The sequence below is a fragment of the Varroa jacobsoni genome, unplaced genomic scaffold, assembly GCF_002532875.2.
Source record: "Varroa jacobsoni isolate VJ856 unplaced genomic scaffold, vjacob_1.0 scaffold_974, whole genome shotgun sequence".
Taxonomy (NCBI): Eukaryota; Metazoa; Arthropoda; class Arachnida; order Mesostigmata; family Varroidae; genus Varroa; species Varroa jacobsoni.
The window spans coordinates 424,271-441,896 of record NW_019213876.1 but is presented as its reverse complement, the minus strand read 5'-3'; the positions used below and the strand labels follow the sequence as shown (position 1 = coordinate 441,896).

Here is a 17,626-nt window from a genome sequence, read left to right as displayed (position 1 = left end):
AAGTTTAATATATACAAACATCCATATAGTAATTTTCTACACTCGAGATAAACGTGTCCATTTTAAGTATAAGAACACATAGTGCTCAACGTGTGCAAGGCGTTCGTTGACTGTGGCGGACAAATTTCTTCACTCCCGTTGTAGTCTGTGGCCTATGGCGAAAGAATACACAGAAGCACGAAATTTGTTATTGATTGGCCAAAATGATGTCTCTTTTGTTTTTAGTACGAGATAGGTATAGAATTTTTTCTCAGGAGAAATTTCTCATGTTAATAGATGTATATTATAGAGGGGCTAAATCTAATCCAAACCGTCGCTGTGTGTAAGTGACAAGACAGAATGAAAAATATATATGTTTGAATAGTGTCTTAAACGATCGATTTTCAATATTAATTCCAGCAATTGTGAATTTCATTCACAACACGCGAAAAGCAACTTCCCCGATTTTGTATTATAAATCTATGTATTGCAAACTCTTTGATTTAACTCGTTCTCGAGTAACCTTTTTAAATGATCCGCTTTAAATCGGCCCGTGTAGAAGCAACCAAAATATAAACTGTTTTTCATTTACGGTGCTATCATGATTTATTTCGTGGTGGTCGTTTTATTTGCTAGAGAAACAATTGAAAGCTGTCATTTTCAACTATAACAGCTTTTAAAATACGAATTTTATTCTTTAAGCCCATGTCTCATTCTCACAGAAGAGAACGTATTTGGTGCGATACAAAGGTTCCTATGTTTCAAAAATCGAACGTCGAACATATAAATGGATTTATCATGAACTACATTGACTTGGAGGAAATTTGCTAGGAGAAGGTTAGTGGAGCTGAAATATTAACCATAGGGGTTGAGTGCTTCCGTGCTTACTAGTAGTGTGAATATCCCAGCATATGTCAGCACATGTCAGGTTTTTAAGTCGCAGGAAGCGTACTACCGCGAACATACTAAAAAAATCTACTTCGTACGCATAGCTATAACATACAGCGGAATAAGACCAACCGAGTAGTATTCGGATGTTTTGTAGTCTAACAATCCCGCTAACGATTTGGTGCTACTTCTTGACATGTACGTATGACACATAGTGGTCGTCAATCAGGCGCTATCATCACGTGATAGCGGTGCTTAGAAGGAATGACGGCAACTGCTACTGCACAACTTTTGCATAGTATCTTGAAGTGGCGGCGTACTGCTATTATAGCTACTGTTGTACATTACGGCTACAACTACAACTACGAAGCTAGAATTGCGTATTACCCCACTCACAATCTGTCGGCTGGCTCACTAGTACCGCTTGTATTGTTATTAAACGCTATACACCTGATACTGACGGCGATGGAAGCGCAGCTCGGGCAGCGCAGCCAAAAAACGTCGCTGATTCTCGCCGGACTAAAGCGTAGTGGCCAAGTAGCCCACGCATCGGTAGTGCTTTTTCTCGTCGTGGGAAGCCGGCAACGAGAGGGGGTGTCTACTCTTTCCAAGCGCGGCCGTAGCCTCGTAACGTGAACACTGGAGACGTTCGATACGCTGGTGCTTCTGTGACAACCATTCTTAGCATTCGCTGGTTCTGCAACTCGGTCCAACAACTTGTTGTTTCTAAATTGGCAGCGCTTGACGCGCGTTCCTCGTAGCATTAGCGAAGGGCGTAACAGTATCATTCCGAGAGCAGTCGAACAGCAGCAACAGAACGCATCGACGTGCGAACTTGCCTGGTTAGCTAGTCCCCCGATCGATTTCGTCAGCGGCGCAGCGGATGCGGGGGTGTCTGAAGCACCGTAAAAACTACATTGAGCCGAGCAGCAGCAGCAGCGGCGGCCGTATGTGACTGATACCGCTGTCGTCGCCGTTTCGCGACAACTCCCACTGCAACTTTCGTTGCGCCTGGTTGCGGTTCTCATTGTTATTGTACGTGCCGTTCGTACGGGTGTTTAAGTGAATCTACGAGCGGCCAGTTCTCCTTCTGTGTTTGGTTCTGTTTGCTTCTGCTGTTGTTCTGATGCTGACGGCGCAGCATCTTTGTCCAGCAGTAGGCGCGCGTCAAGCACTTGTCGACCTGAGCTCCCTGTTAGCGTAGCTTTCTTGAACAGTTTCAACAGTGTTGCGCGTACAATACAATTTACACATTACTCTTAAGACATATGTATATGGCGTGGTTATGATGATATGAAGAATTGTTGACTAACAATTTGGACTTTGGAACTATATCGATTATTTATTCAAGGGCTTAACTCAAACAGCTACGTTTAATTGTGTTTCTGTCGAGTGTATGCGCTACAAAGCACATTCCATTATCCGCGGCAAAATAAACAGTGAGGACAAACTGGGACAGAGTTTTAAAATGGCATTTGACTCGGACTCAGTGGGGAGGAGTTTCCGCTTCAAGCCCATGGTGCGTTACCCGGTATCTAAACCCTAATCAAATTCATCTTTACCATAACGACAGTTATGCTATCGTAGAAACTCCTTTTCTCTTCTTTCGAGGTTACTCATAGTACTATCAAAATAACAAATACACATTCGCGTTATCTGCGCTAGAAACGACTTTGTAACAAGCTTTAACTGAAACGATATTAAGTCCAAACAAATTTCCGTCATCCTGACATTATTTGTCCAAGTCAGCTAAACTAGAGTTGTTTGCTTATACTATCATTTGCCGTAGGTTATAATTACATATTCAAAAAACAGGTATGATAACTCTATTAAAGTGATATGATTCAGTGATGCGTATGTGTACCGCTTCCTGACGGTGAATCAAGCTACCACTGGTGTTAGTGTAAACAGCCATACATGGGACGGGTCCGTCGGTTGGCGCTAGTTCATGTAATGTATGTTTGTGGGAGAGATTGAACTGCGTGCTCCATACGGACAATGGGAAGCCTCTCTGAGTGGATGTTCTTTAGGGAGTTCACTGATCAAATATGGGTAGGTAGAGATGACAAATCTGGCTTCCTTGGCATTTTATTAACAATAAGAACGATGGCACACGCTTAAAATGCTACTTTGTTATATAATAAAATTGCTATGGGTGACTAAAAGCACGCAACGTTATTCAATGATAACTGTGTATTTAAGACTTAAGACCTTTTAATCTTTATAAATAGCTACTAAAGGCAAATATTAATTTAATACAATGTATAAAAAATTCCGAGAACTCATATTAGTTACTCAGACATTCTCAAAATGATACTTGACATTCGTTTGAAGAAGTTCTCTGGACGTGACTCTAAAGGTCATCAATCATCTCTGTTAAAACTAAAAGTTAATCATTAGGTGACTCAAAAACCGTATAATAACTTAAATTACAAGTTCGAAACGAGCCATCAAAAGGAATTCGCATCACGCGGCCAGATTGACTTTTCACTGATGACACTTGGATGCCACCGTGTTGACACCAGTCACGTGTGTCTGTCTAAACGGTTGCTAATTAGAGACAGTTAAAGGTGAAAGGAACTAATTTCTCGAGCATTTCGATTATGTAGTTCCACCCGTCTGAAGGCTGTACAATTTACCTACCACAGAGACAAGAATAAAGAAAAATGAGCCCGCTGAGCTAACGCGTAATACCTGTACGCAGAAGCCAATAAAGGTTCGCTAAGGAGAGTCCACTATTTATAGACATTATGTAAAACCATGTCTGACCAATTTTTCTTCGAGGCAGCTCTGGTTATAGCAACTTCTATATGAGCCTAGGCTCAATAGTAATTTTTCTACAATCTACGGCAGCGAGTTGTTTTCGATTTTCAAGCCTGATATTTGGGCTTAGACTTTCGCTTTGCTTTTGCAACACGATGCAAAGACCGCTGGGGTAGTACTATGATTGTCGTCGTAAAATCTAGACTGGTGTAAGCAATCTTTTTCACTAACGAAAGAGTAGTATTTATAAACGAATTTATCGCGCACGTAACGGGCCATTTGTAAACTATGACTGACAGCAACGGCAATTACCAGTTACACTTAGTCATATACGTAGTTAGTAATCTCAGTAACGCATGAACTACGACAATTTTAGATGTTTATCGACTATCTTTGCACTTCGTGATTTGTTTTTCTTTTCTAGGACGCGCTTCGCGAAAAGGAAGAGCATATCGAACAGCTTCTCAAGGAGCGCGATTTAGAGCAAACCGAAATTGCCCGTGTTACGGCGCACCGCGAGAAAGCTGAAGCCGAACTTCATGCACTTCAAGGTAACTTCATTCATAATAATAATACATATCATTGTGGTACCGCCATTGAAACAGGAGCCCATACGAATACTTGTTTTTTAGAGAGAGGGAAATCCGCGTGAACATGTGTTAACATTCCTATCGTACAATGCACAGAGTAGGATCATTAGTTTGAAAGGTCCATGTTTGAAGAATTTTAAATAGCTAGTTGTCAATATCCATACTGGTAAAGTACGCACCACGGCATTTCTGTCTCCAAGGTCCGTTAGATTTTATTGCTTGATCATTATCCAATTTTCTTTGTCGAAATGTTTAGACTCTTGTCTTCTTCGAGCGCCGTTTATTCTCAGCGCCATCTATATATATTTTTCGATCGTTGAAACGTCTAATACATTTACTATTTTATCAATGGATTCGTCATGGCGCAGCTGACTATACAAAAGCAACCGAAGCTTCTGCTGCAGAACAGGCAGCTCTAAGACGGCGTCTAGCCGAATTGGAAAGGGAGCAAGACGAGTCGAAGAAGAAGTTCGAGGACCTCCAGTTCGAACTGGAAGAGCTCCAGATCATCACGGTTGAGACTGAGCGAGAGCGCCAAGACCTCGTGAAAAAGGTTCACCAGTATATATATATATATATATATTGCATCGTATAATTTTCGTAGGAGTTTGTACTAGTGCACATGTAAAATCTCTCGTAGCTTTCTTAAAAATTATTTCGTATGCCGTTTCTCGGACAAACAAAGAGTTGCTCTTCTGCGGTTCTGTAATTAGAACTTCAAGTCTTTTTTATTGACACATTAAATACACTTGAAAAAATGAACAGTGGTATTAGCGGCTGAAATAAAACTAAATAGTTTGAATAAAACGTTTGCTACCGCTCGTTAGGCCTTCCATCAGACGATATGTGTGGCTAACCCTCGTCTCCAGCTGCCCCCGGAGTAAATTTCGTTAAATCAAAATAGTAAGCGACATGTATGGCGTTGCAGGTCGGAGATCTGCAGACTGCTTTGAACGCAGCTGTGAGCGGTAACGGTAGTGATGTCTCAAGTCAAGCGAACCTTAGAATTATTGAGCTCGAAGCAGTGCACCGCCAGCAAATGGAGGATATTAAGAAAAAATTGGACGATGCGCGTGAAAAGCTGAAAGCCGTTAAAGATATGAGGGTATGACGTCTATTGTGAACGCATAATAATTTAGGTAATAGTAAATACGTTGTGCTTAAACGGCGCTTTTAGTGTTGGTGGTTCTTTCTAATTAACAGGCCGAACACAGCCCGTCCTGACCCTTTATTTGTTTGCCCGCTATGCGCTGATTCATTTTGTCATAAGATAAAAAACTCGTAGCTGCGGCTGGTAAGGCCACGATCTTTTCTGAATTATACTTTGGGGTTTTATCAAAGACTATCTCTCAAAAGGATGAAAATAAAAAAAAAAAAAACAAAATGAGACTTAGCAGCGTTTGCATTTTCACTTTGACGTCCTAAGTTTGGACATATTTCTAACATACTAAGAAAAGTTCTCTGGTTTAAGGCTTTATCTACAAAACGTAGTTCCCTACAGAACAAATTATCAAGCATACAATGATTGGGCAACTTAGCATCTATGCACAGCATGTGAGGCTCGTAGTAAACAAGATCCAAAACATATAGTACGTGCATTTGAAGACTACTATATTCAGAGATTACGTCGATAGACATTTTAAATACAAACCATAATACGCTCAATGCGCTATTTTTGCAGGAAAATGATAATAATTCTCACAAAGAGACTGAGAAAGCTATAAGCCTAAAGCAAGAACAACTGAAAACGTTAAACAATGAGCTTAGTAACAGCAGAAGGGAGTGCGAGAGTCTTCGGGCTAAGGTTGAACAGCTCGAAAGCGAACTGTTTGAAATGGCTGAAAAGAATCAAGACACTAGGTCGGACGAAATCGAAGAATTGCGCAGCAAATTAACGGGTAAATAGAACCGGCGCATATCTTTATATTTCTGTACTAAAAATGGAGCCAATGCTCGTCGTCTTCCTTATATTACTTATTTAATCATGTAGACTACTGGTTATTGGAAACTGCTCACCTGGTACGATTATGCATTTTTACACTATATTCGGTGTTTCTCGCCGTAATAGATTTGCTCTATGTTGGTGTATGTTTGCAGTAATCTGCAGTTTTACAGTAAATCTAAGGTCTGTGTTGTTTTCTGTAACGATTTGTTTAAATTTTAAAGAGAGTGATAGGAAGCTGATCGAGGAGCGCCAGTCCTTGCTGAAGACCCAAACAGAGAGGACCGACCTCCTGACCCAGTGCGACATCTTCGAGAACCAAATCAAGGAACTTCAAAGAACAAATGATAATCTACAGCAAGATTTAGGCAGGATCACGTCCGATCATGAACGATTATCTGCTGAATTACGTGACGAAATAGATGTGCTACGAAACAAATTGCAAGGTAGGTCCCAAAATCTATCTAGCATAGAGTATTCCATATAAACATACGCTTTGGTTCACATAATTTCATTGTGTCCTGTTTCAGTTCCTACATCTGAAATTAGTGACCTCGAGGAAAAAATGAAGGACCAGGAGGATAAAATGTCGTCGATGAAAAGCAAGATCAGTGAGCTGTTAAACGAAAAGGAATCCCTCTCGAATGAGTTAGAGACATCTCATTTAGAGTTGGAAACGAAGAAAAAATATTACGAAGCTACGATAAAGAAAGGTAATTGATGAATTGTAAATGAGTTTATCTTAGCAACACGTGTGTGTTTTGCCGAAAGTTTATGAAGCTGCATTGACGATTTCTTCGATGATGGTTATTCACGTATTTTGCTCAAATTATTAATGTGCCCTTAATTTCTGGTCCAGGAGAGCTAGGTAAAGGGAAGAAGCAATCAGAGGTGGCCTATAGCAGTGCAGTTTCACTTATTATAATGACACCAGATTAACATATTATAGAACATTAGAAGGGTGTTCGTACAACACGTGTTTCATTTACGTGTCATTACGTTGCACTAGAATTCTCGGACTTCGTTGTAGAGAAAATCGAGAAACAGGAATGCCTATGAAGCATCAGACCGATCCAGGTAGGGCAGTATGCCTTTAGTCGTTATTCTGTTTAGGTAGACAAGCACAGACTACTTCTAACAACTAGCTTTGTTCTGCTAGCTTGTCATTCTTGATAGTAAATTCTATGAAATGTTGAGTGACCATTTAGCTTCATGTAAAGACTGGTATTGCGTAAAGTTGTATAATCTAAAGTATACATTTAAAATGGTCATTGGTCTTGGATTTTCAGTGGAGCAAGAACGTGAATCACTTCGAGTTGCTATGGAAAACACAACGGCAGGATTAAAAACAGAACTTAATAACCTAAAGGGACTGTTGGATCAAACTCTAAAGGACGGTGACGGCGTCCAGGAACGCCTTACTGCCGCCAATGCCGAACTCAAAGAACTGCGTCTTCGTGAAGCCAAAATTTTGTGCGATCTTGAGAACACTCAGGGGACCCTGGCTTCAGCGATCAATGAGACAGAAATGCTTCGTGGTGATTTTGGCCATTTAAAAGTCTGCCTTGCTGAGATAGATCGTAAAAAGGTCAAGGCCGAACGCGAATTGGAGAAAGAAAGTGATCGTCGTCAACTACTCGAACAGAAACTTATTCATGTCGAAACGTTACTCATTAACGAGAAAGAGGTGCATTATTGTAAAATTTTTAGTTATGCGCTAGCTGTAATATTGCCTGTAATAACGTATCAGAAGTTAATTAATTTTTTTATTTCATTATTTACTTAGAATTGTTTACTGATTTACTGTAAGTATATAGTATAAATAAGATATAAAAAGTTTACGCTGCTTATGTCTAATTCCTTCCATGCATTAAGTGGCTACGTTTATGATGTTTCACGAACTTCACAGATACTTACAGAATTATGGGGTTTGAGATCAGCAGGACTAAATCCACGAGTTCACAAATATTTTCGATGAAAGCTTTGAATTTTCTAACTTTACGAAACAATTGTTTTCGTTGACCACTAGTGCACTGCTTGAAAATATCATTGATTTTTATTTTATGAATACATTTTCAAGCTATCGAAGGTGAACACATGTTCAAAATATCCAATCATTCATAGCGGACATGGCAGTCTCCTAGACATGCGCACAGCTGATTTGTACAAAGTAAACTCACTATCGTTCATTGACCATATGCATACGTTAAATATAATAACATGTCAAATATAGGCATCTAAACGGCGCCTCGATGACGTCGAGGAGAGTTTGGAACGTTCGCGTCAATTGGCAGGCGCTCAAAGCACCGCTAGCCAAGCCGCTTTGAAGAGGCTACAAGAGGAGAAAGATGATGTTGATCGACAAGTGGACCAACTTCGCAGAAGTGTCAGAGGTAAATTTTCGAACATCAAATTCATTGTTCTTCTGAGTAACCACAGACATTCGATGACACTAACCATTGGTGAAGCCCCTCAGATGAAGCATGCAAAATTTCAGCGAGATCGCTACAAATCGCCTTGTTATGTAGTCATGCGTGATGATTTACATTTACGTTAAGTATTCTAGCAACAATGATGGCTGACAAAGTTGAGTGGTATTAGCGACGTTTTTATTATTGCGCTTTTATCAGAAACATGTTTATATGACCCGTTGAACGACAAACACGACACGATTTTTAGAGGAAGCCTACAACTAGCTGATGGGTGTCGTTTTCCTTTCCTCGCCTAAAAAAAGGTTCAGGACAACAACGTCCTTTCAAAGCATAGCATCCTTACTGTTACACATCAACGGCATGAAATCAACGGAATCAATTCATTGAATAAGCATAAAATCTCTTGGTTATTTTCTTATATAAGTTAAGTTATGGGTAACATTTTAAATTCGTACACTCTTATGTCGCATTTTCTGAACGTAATTTCTAAGCGAAAACAGAAGCTCGTTATTTCAACTAACTCACGAGTTTTTTTGTAAAATTAGAATTGCATCTTTGATAAACTGGCAGACCACCAACAGAAGCCGATGGAGATACTGCACTGGGTTTAAGATATAGTTTTATGCCCTTACTTAAATTCAAGCAACTTTTCTTTCACTGTCGTCCATACAATCACATGCTACAATTACCGCGATGCAGACTATCAGGAACAGCTAGATGAGGAGAAGCGATGCGGTAAAAGACTCGAAGAAAGCAACAGCCAGTTAGGTGAACAACTCGAATCACTGCGAAAACTCGTAGAGTCAACAGCTACTGACAAGGATCGTGATCTAGGGCTGCTTCTAGCGCAACTGGAAGAAAAGCGCCGATATGAGGATAAACTTCAGGGCGAACTAGTTGACGCAATCAACGATAGCGAGCGTCTCCGAAGAGAACATTCTGAACAAAGAAAACAATTGGAAGATATGGTAAGTCACCTCACCCTACTCAACGGAAAGTGATCCATACGGGAATAGATCTTTCTGTAAATCATTTTAGACCTCCTAAAGAACCCAATGCCAATAGAAAACTACACTGCTATTTAGATTAATTTTTATTTCACATCTCATCAATAGCGACGATTCGGAAGATCCGGACACTTCGTTCACACACGCTATATTCCACCGTTATTGTTCATTATGTCCTTATTTGTTTTATTTTTTTTTCACTAGAACTGCCGCTACGTTCTACTTAGAAATTTAAACAAATATTTGACGTGCTTCCGCGAACGTGTAAATGTCAGGCACCGCTGTTAGGCATTCCATGAGACAGCTGGCTCCCGGCACTTCTAACTTACGTGCCCTAAAATTAGCAGGCACATGCGTTATTTACTAAGCTGACACGGGAACTGTAACGCTCTGACCACATTAAAGCAAAGTACACTCCGTCGCTTGTTGTAGTATGTAATAAAAAACCTTTCTACATCACAAGTATATACCGCATAATAGGAATTTATCATTGTTTATTGGATCAACGTAGCTTAATATGAACTACAAATACAGTGAACATTGCTGACATGGGTATTGTGCGACAGAAATGCCAGCTGGATAAAAAGTCGGAACAACTCATTCGGGCAGAGAAGTCGTTACGAAAGAATGAGGCGGATCGCAAAGAACAGGTTCTCAACTTTAAAGGACAAATGGAAGGACTCAGGAATGAATTCGACAGGTATTTTTGCACCAGTAAAAATCAGTATAAAAAGTAGTCCTGGCATCCTTTGCATATATTTCCTTTTATATTTTCCATGTATATTACATTCTACATTCGTATGAATCGATGAAACAACGGCTCGAGCTGTACGAATGGGCAAGGGGCTAAAGAGTTTTTCTTTAGATCGTGACCCATGAAAAAAGGTCTTCACGTACACGATGTAAATATCTGCTTCAAGCAGATGCACGGAATGAGATCTATCGTTCTGGTAATATTCCTCGTTTTCGCTGACTGTGAAGGTACCGACGAACGCTTGAGGAGCAACTCAAAAGCACTGCGATTACATCCAGCGAAATGTAAGTCTAACCAAATTTCAAGGTGTCTCAATTATGTTATTCAGAACGATGAAGTGTTATTAAACAACAAGCGCACTACCTTCTTTATGTATTTATTGAAACAGACTATGTAAATAGTTTTCGTGTTCAGTGTTTTATATTTGGTAGCGTCATTTTATATACCGATAACACGATAAGTAACAGTAGGGGTGCCATTTACAGCGAGGGACAACGTGAACTGGTTGAGCAGCTCCATAGGCAGTTATCGGTGAAGGAGGCTGAAGCGCGAGAAAGTGGTGACGAGGTAGCAGCACTGCATATGCGCATCAAGGATCTTGAAAAGAGGTTAGTGTATGTAAAAGGAAGAGATTATGGCGGCAGAAAGTAAACATGGCAGTGATTTTTATACTTCTTAGTACTGCTTTTCGAGCACCCAGTTCTGTTTTGCATTAGAAACAGCGAGCTTAGGTTCTTAACTAATAGCTACTTGCTATTTTCTTCCACCTTTTTCATTACAACGCAGTCGAAAAGGATTCGTAGATGACAACGACACTAGCAGGATGAATTGACTCTATTAATCGGAACTAATAGAACATGTAACTAAGGCTTAACACTAATATGATAAATACATTGTTCCAAATCGACTTTTTATAAACATTTCGTCCTGTCAAGAACATTTACAGAACATATATTCATATTAAATTGAATAATTTCATTTACATCTTTCGTATCTATTCAGCACTCAGTTATAATTTCAACAGTAGCGGCACAAATAACAACAGCCCCGTGGCTGAAATGCCCGAAAGGCGTCGGATTCGAAGCATCGTTTAAAAGGTTCTAGTAGCCGCTCATCACGACCAACAGCGTCATTAGGTCGTTCTCGCATAAACGAACAAACAGCACTTAAGTCTTTCCTAACAAACGACTTACAGGCTTCAAATTGGCAACGCGCACCTTTTTAGAGCCAACGCTTTAGCCTATCGCTGGCAAGCGTTTGTCAACGGCATTAGCTGATTCATTAGTCAGTAGATCGTAAACGTGTGTTTACTAGTAGACTATAATTTAGCCTGAATGGAAAAATGGGTTCGTTGCAGGGCGCCCATCTTTCCTCTGTTTTCACATTTTCAGTATTTGGGTCTTAATGCTTTAACACATGACTCGCTAATGTGGGCTTACAGGGCCCTTTGACATCGAGTTCTGTTTACGTGAGCAATCTCCTCGATCGTGGCAATACGTTCTTATGCTTCCGGCCCCGACGTCTGGTCACTTTATGGCCGGTCTTTAAGTTCCAATCTGCGTTTTTGAAGCGTTTGTACCATTCATGTACTGCGTCTAGGGCCTTGATGCCTGATATCTTTACAATCTCTAGTTGATGTTGCTTGTTTGAAAATCATATCCAAACGAAGAAAGACGTTCGGATGACATTCAACGTACATCGATAGAGGCACCTAAAAAACGTGTCTATTCGATGTAATTGCTGTTCTCATCGATTGTCGATATGAGGCCCGAGCTCCAAAACTCCGTCTCTAAATCCTTGAATGATGGTCTATTAGCGGTAAATAACCGACATCTCAGAGTCTCTATATTTCACTAAAAATTCTAAGATGATCTGAAGTGACTTTTTGTTCCCTTTTTGTCACTTTTTTCTAACATCATGAATAAACACGTGCCTATGAAGAGCGATCACACTCGAAAATGGATCTTGAACGTATGTAGTCTAGCATTGTTATGATGGAAGACGACATTTTTTCCCTTTCTCAATTCCGGTTGGTTTTTACCAGTAGCTTGTTATAGTCTTAGGCAATTAAGGTCAATCGTATCAGCTGTTTTGCCAGACGGCGGCAACTTATAACGCACGGTTTCTTTCTGTTTCCACTAAAAACATAGCTACAAATTTTCTTTCCATTTGCATATTATTGTCGTATGTAATTAATTGTTCATCACTGAAACAGCTGGATTTCGTTGCGTTTGTCGAGTTTCGGAAACGTTCATGTGCCACTCATACTTTCTTCAAATGGTTCAGAACTGTTTGGTGGTCGATGTTTAGTTTCCTGGCAATATTTTACGTGATAGCCTTATTGGACTTTTTCGATATTCTTTTTAACTTTCCTTGCAATTGGCCGATTACTGCGAAAAGCAACAGCTTCACATCACAATGAAGCCAATAGAACTATCTTTGGGACGCTTGTTCCGGTGACACACCTTGACTATAAGTAGCACAGTTTTATGTGGGCCTAGGCAGCATTTGTGCTTTATCGTAATAAAATCTTAAAATATAGCAAAGCTTTGCAGAGATTTCACTGATCTTAAACACGCCCTATTTGCATTGTTCGAATGAAGGCGTTTCAGAAAATATTTATTCACACTATATATATATATAACCTCAGCAAAGTTTTCTTCTATAGGATGAGTCGATGAACTTTCCTTATTAACGACTCCAAATGTGGTAAAATCTGTTTCAGCAATCTTCATTTTATTCTTGGTGTTTCAATTTATTATGTAATATGGTTTCTTTGGTATATCATTTTTTAGTCTTTTCCTTTATTATACGTTATTATAGATTCAATGCCAACATTCAGTGCCACAGAACATTACTAACCACCTACAAAACGATGCAATATACAGGTACCAATAATGTTATTCAAGTCATATATTGTTTCAATGCGAGACATTTTAACAGCAAATAAATGGAGAAAACAGTAATTAACAAACATCTTCAGCAGCTGCACCTGCTATATGTCAGGAAGCAATATATAACCTAAAGGTATATATGCAATAAGGATCTTCGTACTCCCATCTTCAACGAAGACATGGCTTCTCAAACTCGATCCCTTTTCAATGATCATGGTTTTGTCTCGACCTACTATTGGAATTTTGAAAGAATTGTTAGCCGAAGCTATCGCCTTCAGTGTTGCAGGCACGATTGATAGCAATGTGTAAGAATTTCTCAAAAACACTTTGCAAGTAAGCCACTACACCCAATCTTTGCAGGCTTACAGAGCAATAGGACCAAATACAGCATTGTATTATCTATTAAGAATGCATTATTGGTCTTAGTCACATTTACCATACTGACAACATATCTTAATGGGTAGTGATAATACACACAACCATCTTACTAATGACTAGCTATTAATTTAAACTGCTCTTTTTAGACGATTCACAATAGGCTCTATATTTATATACAGACAAACAAACAAACAGGCGCAAGATAAGACGTAAACCGTACGAAATATTAGTTCATTATCGCAGCTTCTTTCTTTAATGTTCAATAATCTGACTGTTATTACTAGATATCTATGCAGACGCATTTTGCCACCCATATCTTATGCCCTCGCAATATCTCAGAAAAAATCAGATAGAACCCGGTTTGTGTTACGTTGCCGCTATGATTTCCCGTCATCTTTTTTTGGCACGTTTCGGCTTGTCGTTAATAAATGGAATATTCGATTACAATGATTTGTTTCCTTATTTTATCGTTTGGTTATTATTATGGTTAAATTCAATGCTTACTGGTGGTTATCAATTCGATTGCCTGAAGCCTCGAATTGCAAAGAATCAAAAATGAGAATCTTCAGCAACAAAATCAGCAGGCCAGGATGCAAAATCGCTCCCAACGCTCAAACTCACCAACTAAAAAGGTAAAAATTACGTTTCTTTTAGACTACCATATATCTTCTTTGTACTCATCGCTTCATACGCAAGCGCCTTTTGGGTTTTGTAAATGTGTACTTTTCTGTGAAAATGCGCAAAATCAATTGATTTTTTTGAAGTTTAATAAACTAACTGTATGACCTGATTTTTTTTACCATTTCAACAATTTATTACGAGATAATATCTTGATTCTTAATTGAGGTGAATTAATCCATATATTGTGTCAAAATCGTTTGATTAATGATCGTACTGAACTATAATTGAATACTGTTCAATCTTGGTTTTCTAATTATACGAACCTACTGTTTTTAAAGCTCAGCCTTAAAGTAAGGCTAATTTAATACTAATTCCAATATTCTATTACGATATTTGTTTCTTTTTATGCATTGAAGTTTCCGTTTGGCGATGGAATAGCAGCGGACGAAGACAAAGACTCACAAATAGATTTCCTTAACTCGATTATAGTCGACATGCAACGCAAAAACGATGAATATCGCGCTAGAATCCAAGTTCTAGAAACAACAGGACCTACGGATTTTAAACCATCCATTGCCGACATGTAAGTAAAGTCAGTTAAAACTCATTCGGGCCGGAATCTGCATTTAATAGTAACACAGACTCTCTCGAAAGCTTGTGTTACCGGGTCAGCGGCACATTTTGCCTTGAGTGACTTATCTTTTTTCTATAAGGAGCTCTCTAGCTAGTCTGTTTCCTCTTCTTCAGTACCCTCTGAATGCGCATAATAAATGTTGGAATTCTCTTCCTTAGCTCCCTTAATTAAGGCTCTTTGGATGTTAACGCTTGTCAAAGCTTTGCGAACGTGGTCAAGCATAGCACACAGGGCTATCGCGTGTAAAGGGCTTTCGTCGCCCTATTGGCGTAACACACAGGTACTCAAGGGAGCTTTTCCAGCCCGTTGTTGGTAGCTCTAAAAACGCCGTGTCCTATCAAGAACTGCGTGAAAAGCAAGTTAGCCTATCGTCAGGTCTTCCAAACCATTTCCTAATATTCGAGATAATATCCATGCTGTGGATTCCGGTGCGTGCCGAGAGATGGCATTCTTTTGTTGTTAGCGTTTCAGAGTGATATGTTTGTGCTCAGCGCAGTCCAATCAGCCACTCTCTCGCTTTAAGATCCCATGGAACTATCTCTGCATGAACTAGAGTCGCTTGAGTACCAACCGTTCAATATGGCTGAAATATTTATAGGGGTGCGGTTCATTGGGCTTTTAAAAGAAGCTTTTTTAAGGCTTTCCGTTGCTTTTGACCTATATTGGAGCCACAGAAAGAACGGTAAAGTGAATTACCATCTCTAGCAAGGGGCCAGCGTTCTCTGTAAATGTTGACGCTATTTTTTTAGGCCAACTGACACTTTCGTAACTTTAGACAGCGTGTGTTTTTGTAATTTTTCTCTATCATATTATTTAAAATGAATTTAGAGAGTTCTTGGTTAAGTCCCGTGTAGAATTCCATGTCCTATTACATATTACCTATTTCGGAAGACGAAATCGCCGCGAGAAACGCAGTAAAGGTCAGACCTTCTCGGGACAATGGTAACGAATGGGAGTTTACTGATTCTGGTCAGCGCCTTTTGTAAGCACTAGAGCAGTAACTGTGTGGGTTCGCTGTCTGTGTGATACGACAACGCTTTTTGTTTATAGCAGGATTTTTATTGTAGACCTCGTTCGGAGTATAATGTGTGTATAGGATGTGACACATGTTCTTCGAAAGTGGATATGCGATGCATCTAATGAAAGTGTCGATATTGATTTTTATTGATTCGCGTGTATGAAAATGAGATTGTTAACTTTAATAATACCTGCTATAATAGAAATATTCTTTAGCGATTTACATCGTGTGCAGTGCTATATAAAAAAAGTAATAATCATCATACGTATACATCTTACTATGTACGAATTGTACGTATCTCAATATATAATACTACGTATAATATACAAATACGGCTATAACGTAATATATAGAAGGCGTTGAGAATTCAACATTAGAGCTAACTACTTAGGCAATAAAGCCCATGAGTCGCAAATTATAAAATTCTGAATAGTTTGTAATATATCTAACGCACAGTGAGAGATTTGTAGGAATTTTACATCGCTTACTTAAGTTGAAACATAAACAAGGGTAGATTTCAAGCGAAACCGAGTTAGAAGAACTTAGCTTTCGACGAAGGTGTCTTTTCAAGAAAGTTGTAGAGATACTAATTTAAGATACTATAATACGTTTTTCGACAGCAGATAACGTAGTTCAACTAGTTGATTTATATCAATAAATTTCCGTGAACTGTCAACGAGTGATGCTGAGCTACTAAGCGAAGCTTATATTAATATTGAGATGTTAGATTCATTTTAATTACAACAACCGCTTTATAATAAGAGCTGAATGGAATAAAATTAGCTTTTGAATGCATTCTCATTTATTGGCAGAAAATGGACCAAAAAGATTTATTTATCTCGTGTTCTACGATTAACGCAGATAATTAATACTGGATTCTAATAATACCCTGTTGTAGGTCAAGTACATTGGAAAGACCGTCGATTAAAAGAACAGTTGTGCGAGTGCCCCGAACATTTTGCGACATTTGCGAAGTTTTCGACTTGCATGAAACAGAGGATTGTCCGCGACAAGCAAGCTATGTTATTGAGGCGAGCAGTCACTCCCATCATGGAGGTCCAAAGGGGATCAGCAGCCGCCCTTATTGTGACAATTGCGAAACTTTCGGTCATACCGAAGCAGATTGCGATATAGAAGAATTCTAACTACAATGTTTTGCTATTCTTTGTATCACAATTCTGATTAAATCAGAACTAATGACTACTTTCATGTCTGTTTACTTAAAATAATATGTCAAGTGACTGTTAATAGGTCATATGGACATAACAGTGCTGTACCGGTTTACCTAGCTTTTCCATAAAAACGCAGTATTTTTATTACACAGGTTCAAATAACCAGTTCTTCAATCTTCTTTATCAACCTTTTTAATAGTCTTTTAATACAAAATGGTTATTTCCTACGCTTCAGCGTTTAACAAAACGTAATTAATCCACAATTCGTTGTTACGACACGAAATGCAAATTTACATTGTTACTAAAAAAACAGTTGAAAAAGGTAAAGCATATTAAAACGCAAGGTTGACTCTACTGGAAACAATATTTTCACGAAGATCGAAAACTGTGAGATCGATACTGAGATTAGGTGACTGCTCACAGTGCTACCTTAGATGAACATACTTTATGGCAAAAGTTCCCGCTCCTACCCATCTAGCTTAGCATGTAGTTAAATGAAGATATATCATTTTGAATATTTAATAACTCCAAAATGCACATCAGTGTTTACATTG

The 17,626-nt window shown here is 39.0% G+C and overlaps 1 protein-coding gene across 1 annotated transcript in view; it reads left to right on the top strand.

The window, feature by feature from the left end:
* LOC111265442 (uncharacterized) overlaps nt 1-17,103 on the top strand; it is a 49,007-nt gene extending 31,904 nt beyond the window's left edge. The window contains exons 6-26 of the mRNA XM_086970507.1: nt 1,606-1,772; nt 2,182-2,386; nt 4,055-4,181; nt 4,589-4,773; nt 5,149-5,325; nt 5,902-6,118; nt 6,387-6,608; nt 6,693-6,875; nt 7,452-7,849; nt 8,396-8,555; nt 9,294-9,562; nt 10,168-10,301; nt 10,583-10,639; nt 10,841-11,003; nt 13,326-13,382; nt 13,509-13,582; nt 14,160-14,259; nt 14,665-14,831; nt 15,163-15,310; nt 16,057-16,190; nt 16,799-17,103. Coding sequence (XP_086826633.1) covers nt 1,606-1,772; nt 2,182-2,386; nt 4,055-4,181; nt 4,589-4,773; nt 5,149-5,325; nt 5,902-6,118; nt 6,387-6,608; nt 6,693-6,875; nt 7,452-7,849; nt 8,396-8,555; nt 9,294-9,562; nt 10,168-10,301; nt 10,583-10,639; nt 10,841-11,003; nt 13,326-13,382; nt 13,509-13,582; nt 14,160-14,259; nt 14,665-14,831; nt 15,163-15,310; nt 16,057-16,190; nt 16,799-17,045 — 3,591 coding nt within the window. The 3' untranslated portion in view covers nt 17,046-17,103. The remainder of the gene's footprint in view (nt 1-1,605; nt 1,773-2,181; nt 2,387-4,054; nt 4,182-4,588; nt 4,774-5,148; nt 5,326-5,901; nt 6,119-6,386; nt 6,609-6,692; nt 6,876-7,451; nt 7,850-8,395; nt 8,556-9,293; nt 9,563-10,167; nt 10,302-10,582; nt 10,640-10,840; nt 11,004-13,325; nt 13,383-13,508; nt 13,583-14,159; nt 14,260-14,664; nt 14,832-15,162; nt 15,311-16,056; nt 16,191-16,798) is intronic.
* Nucleotides 17,104-17,626: the final 523 nt, after the last annotated feature.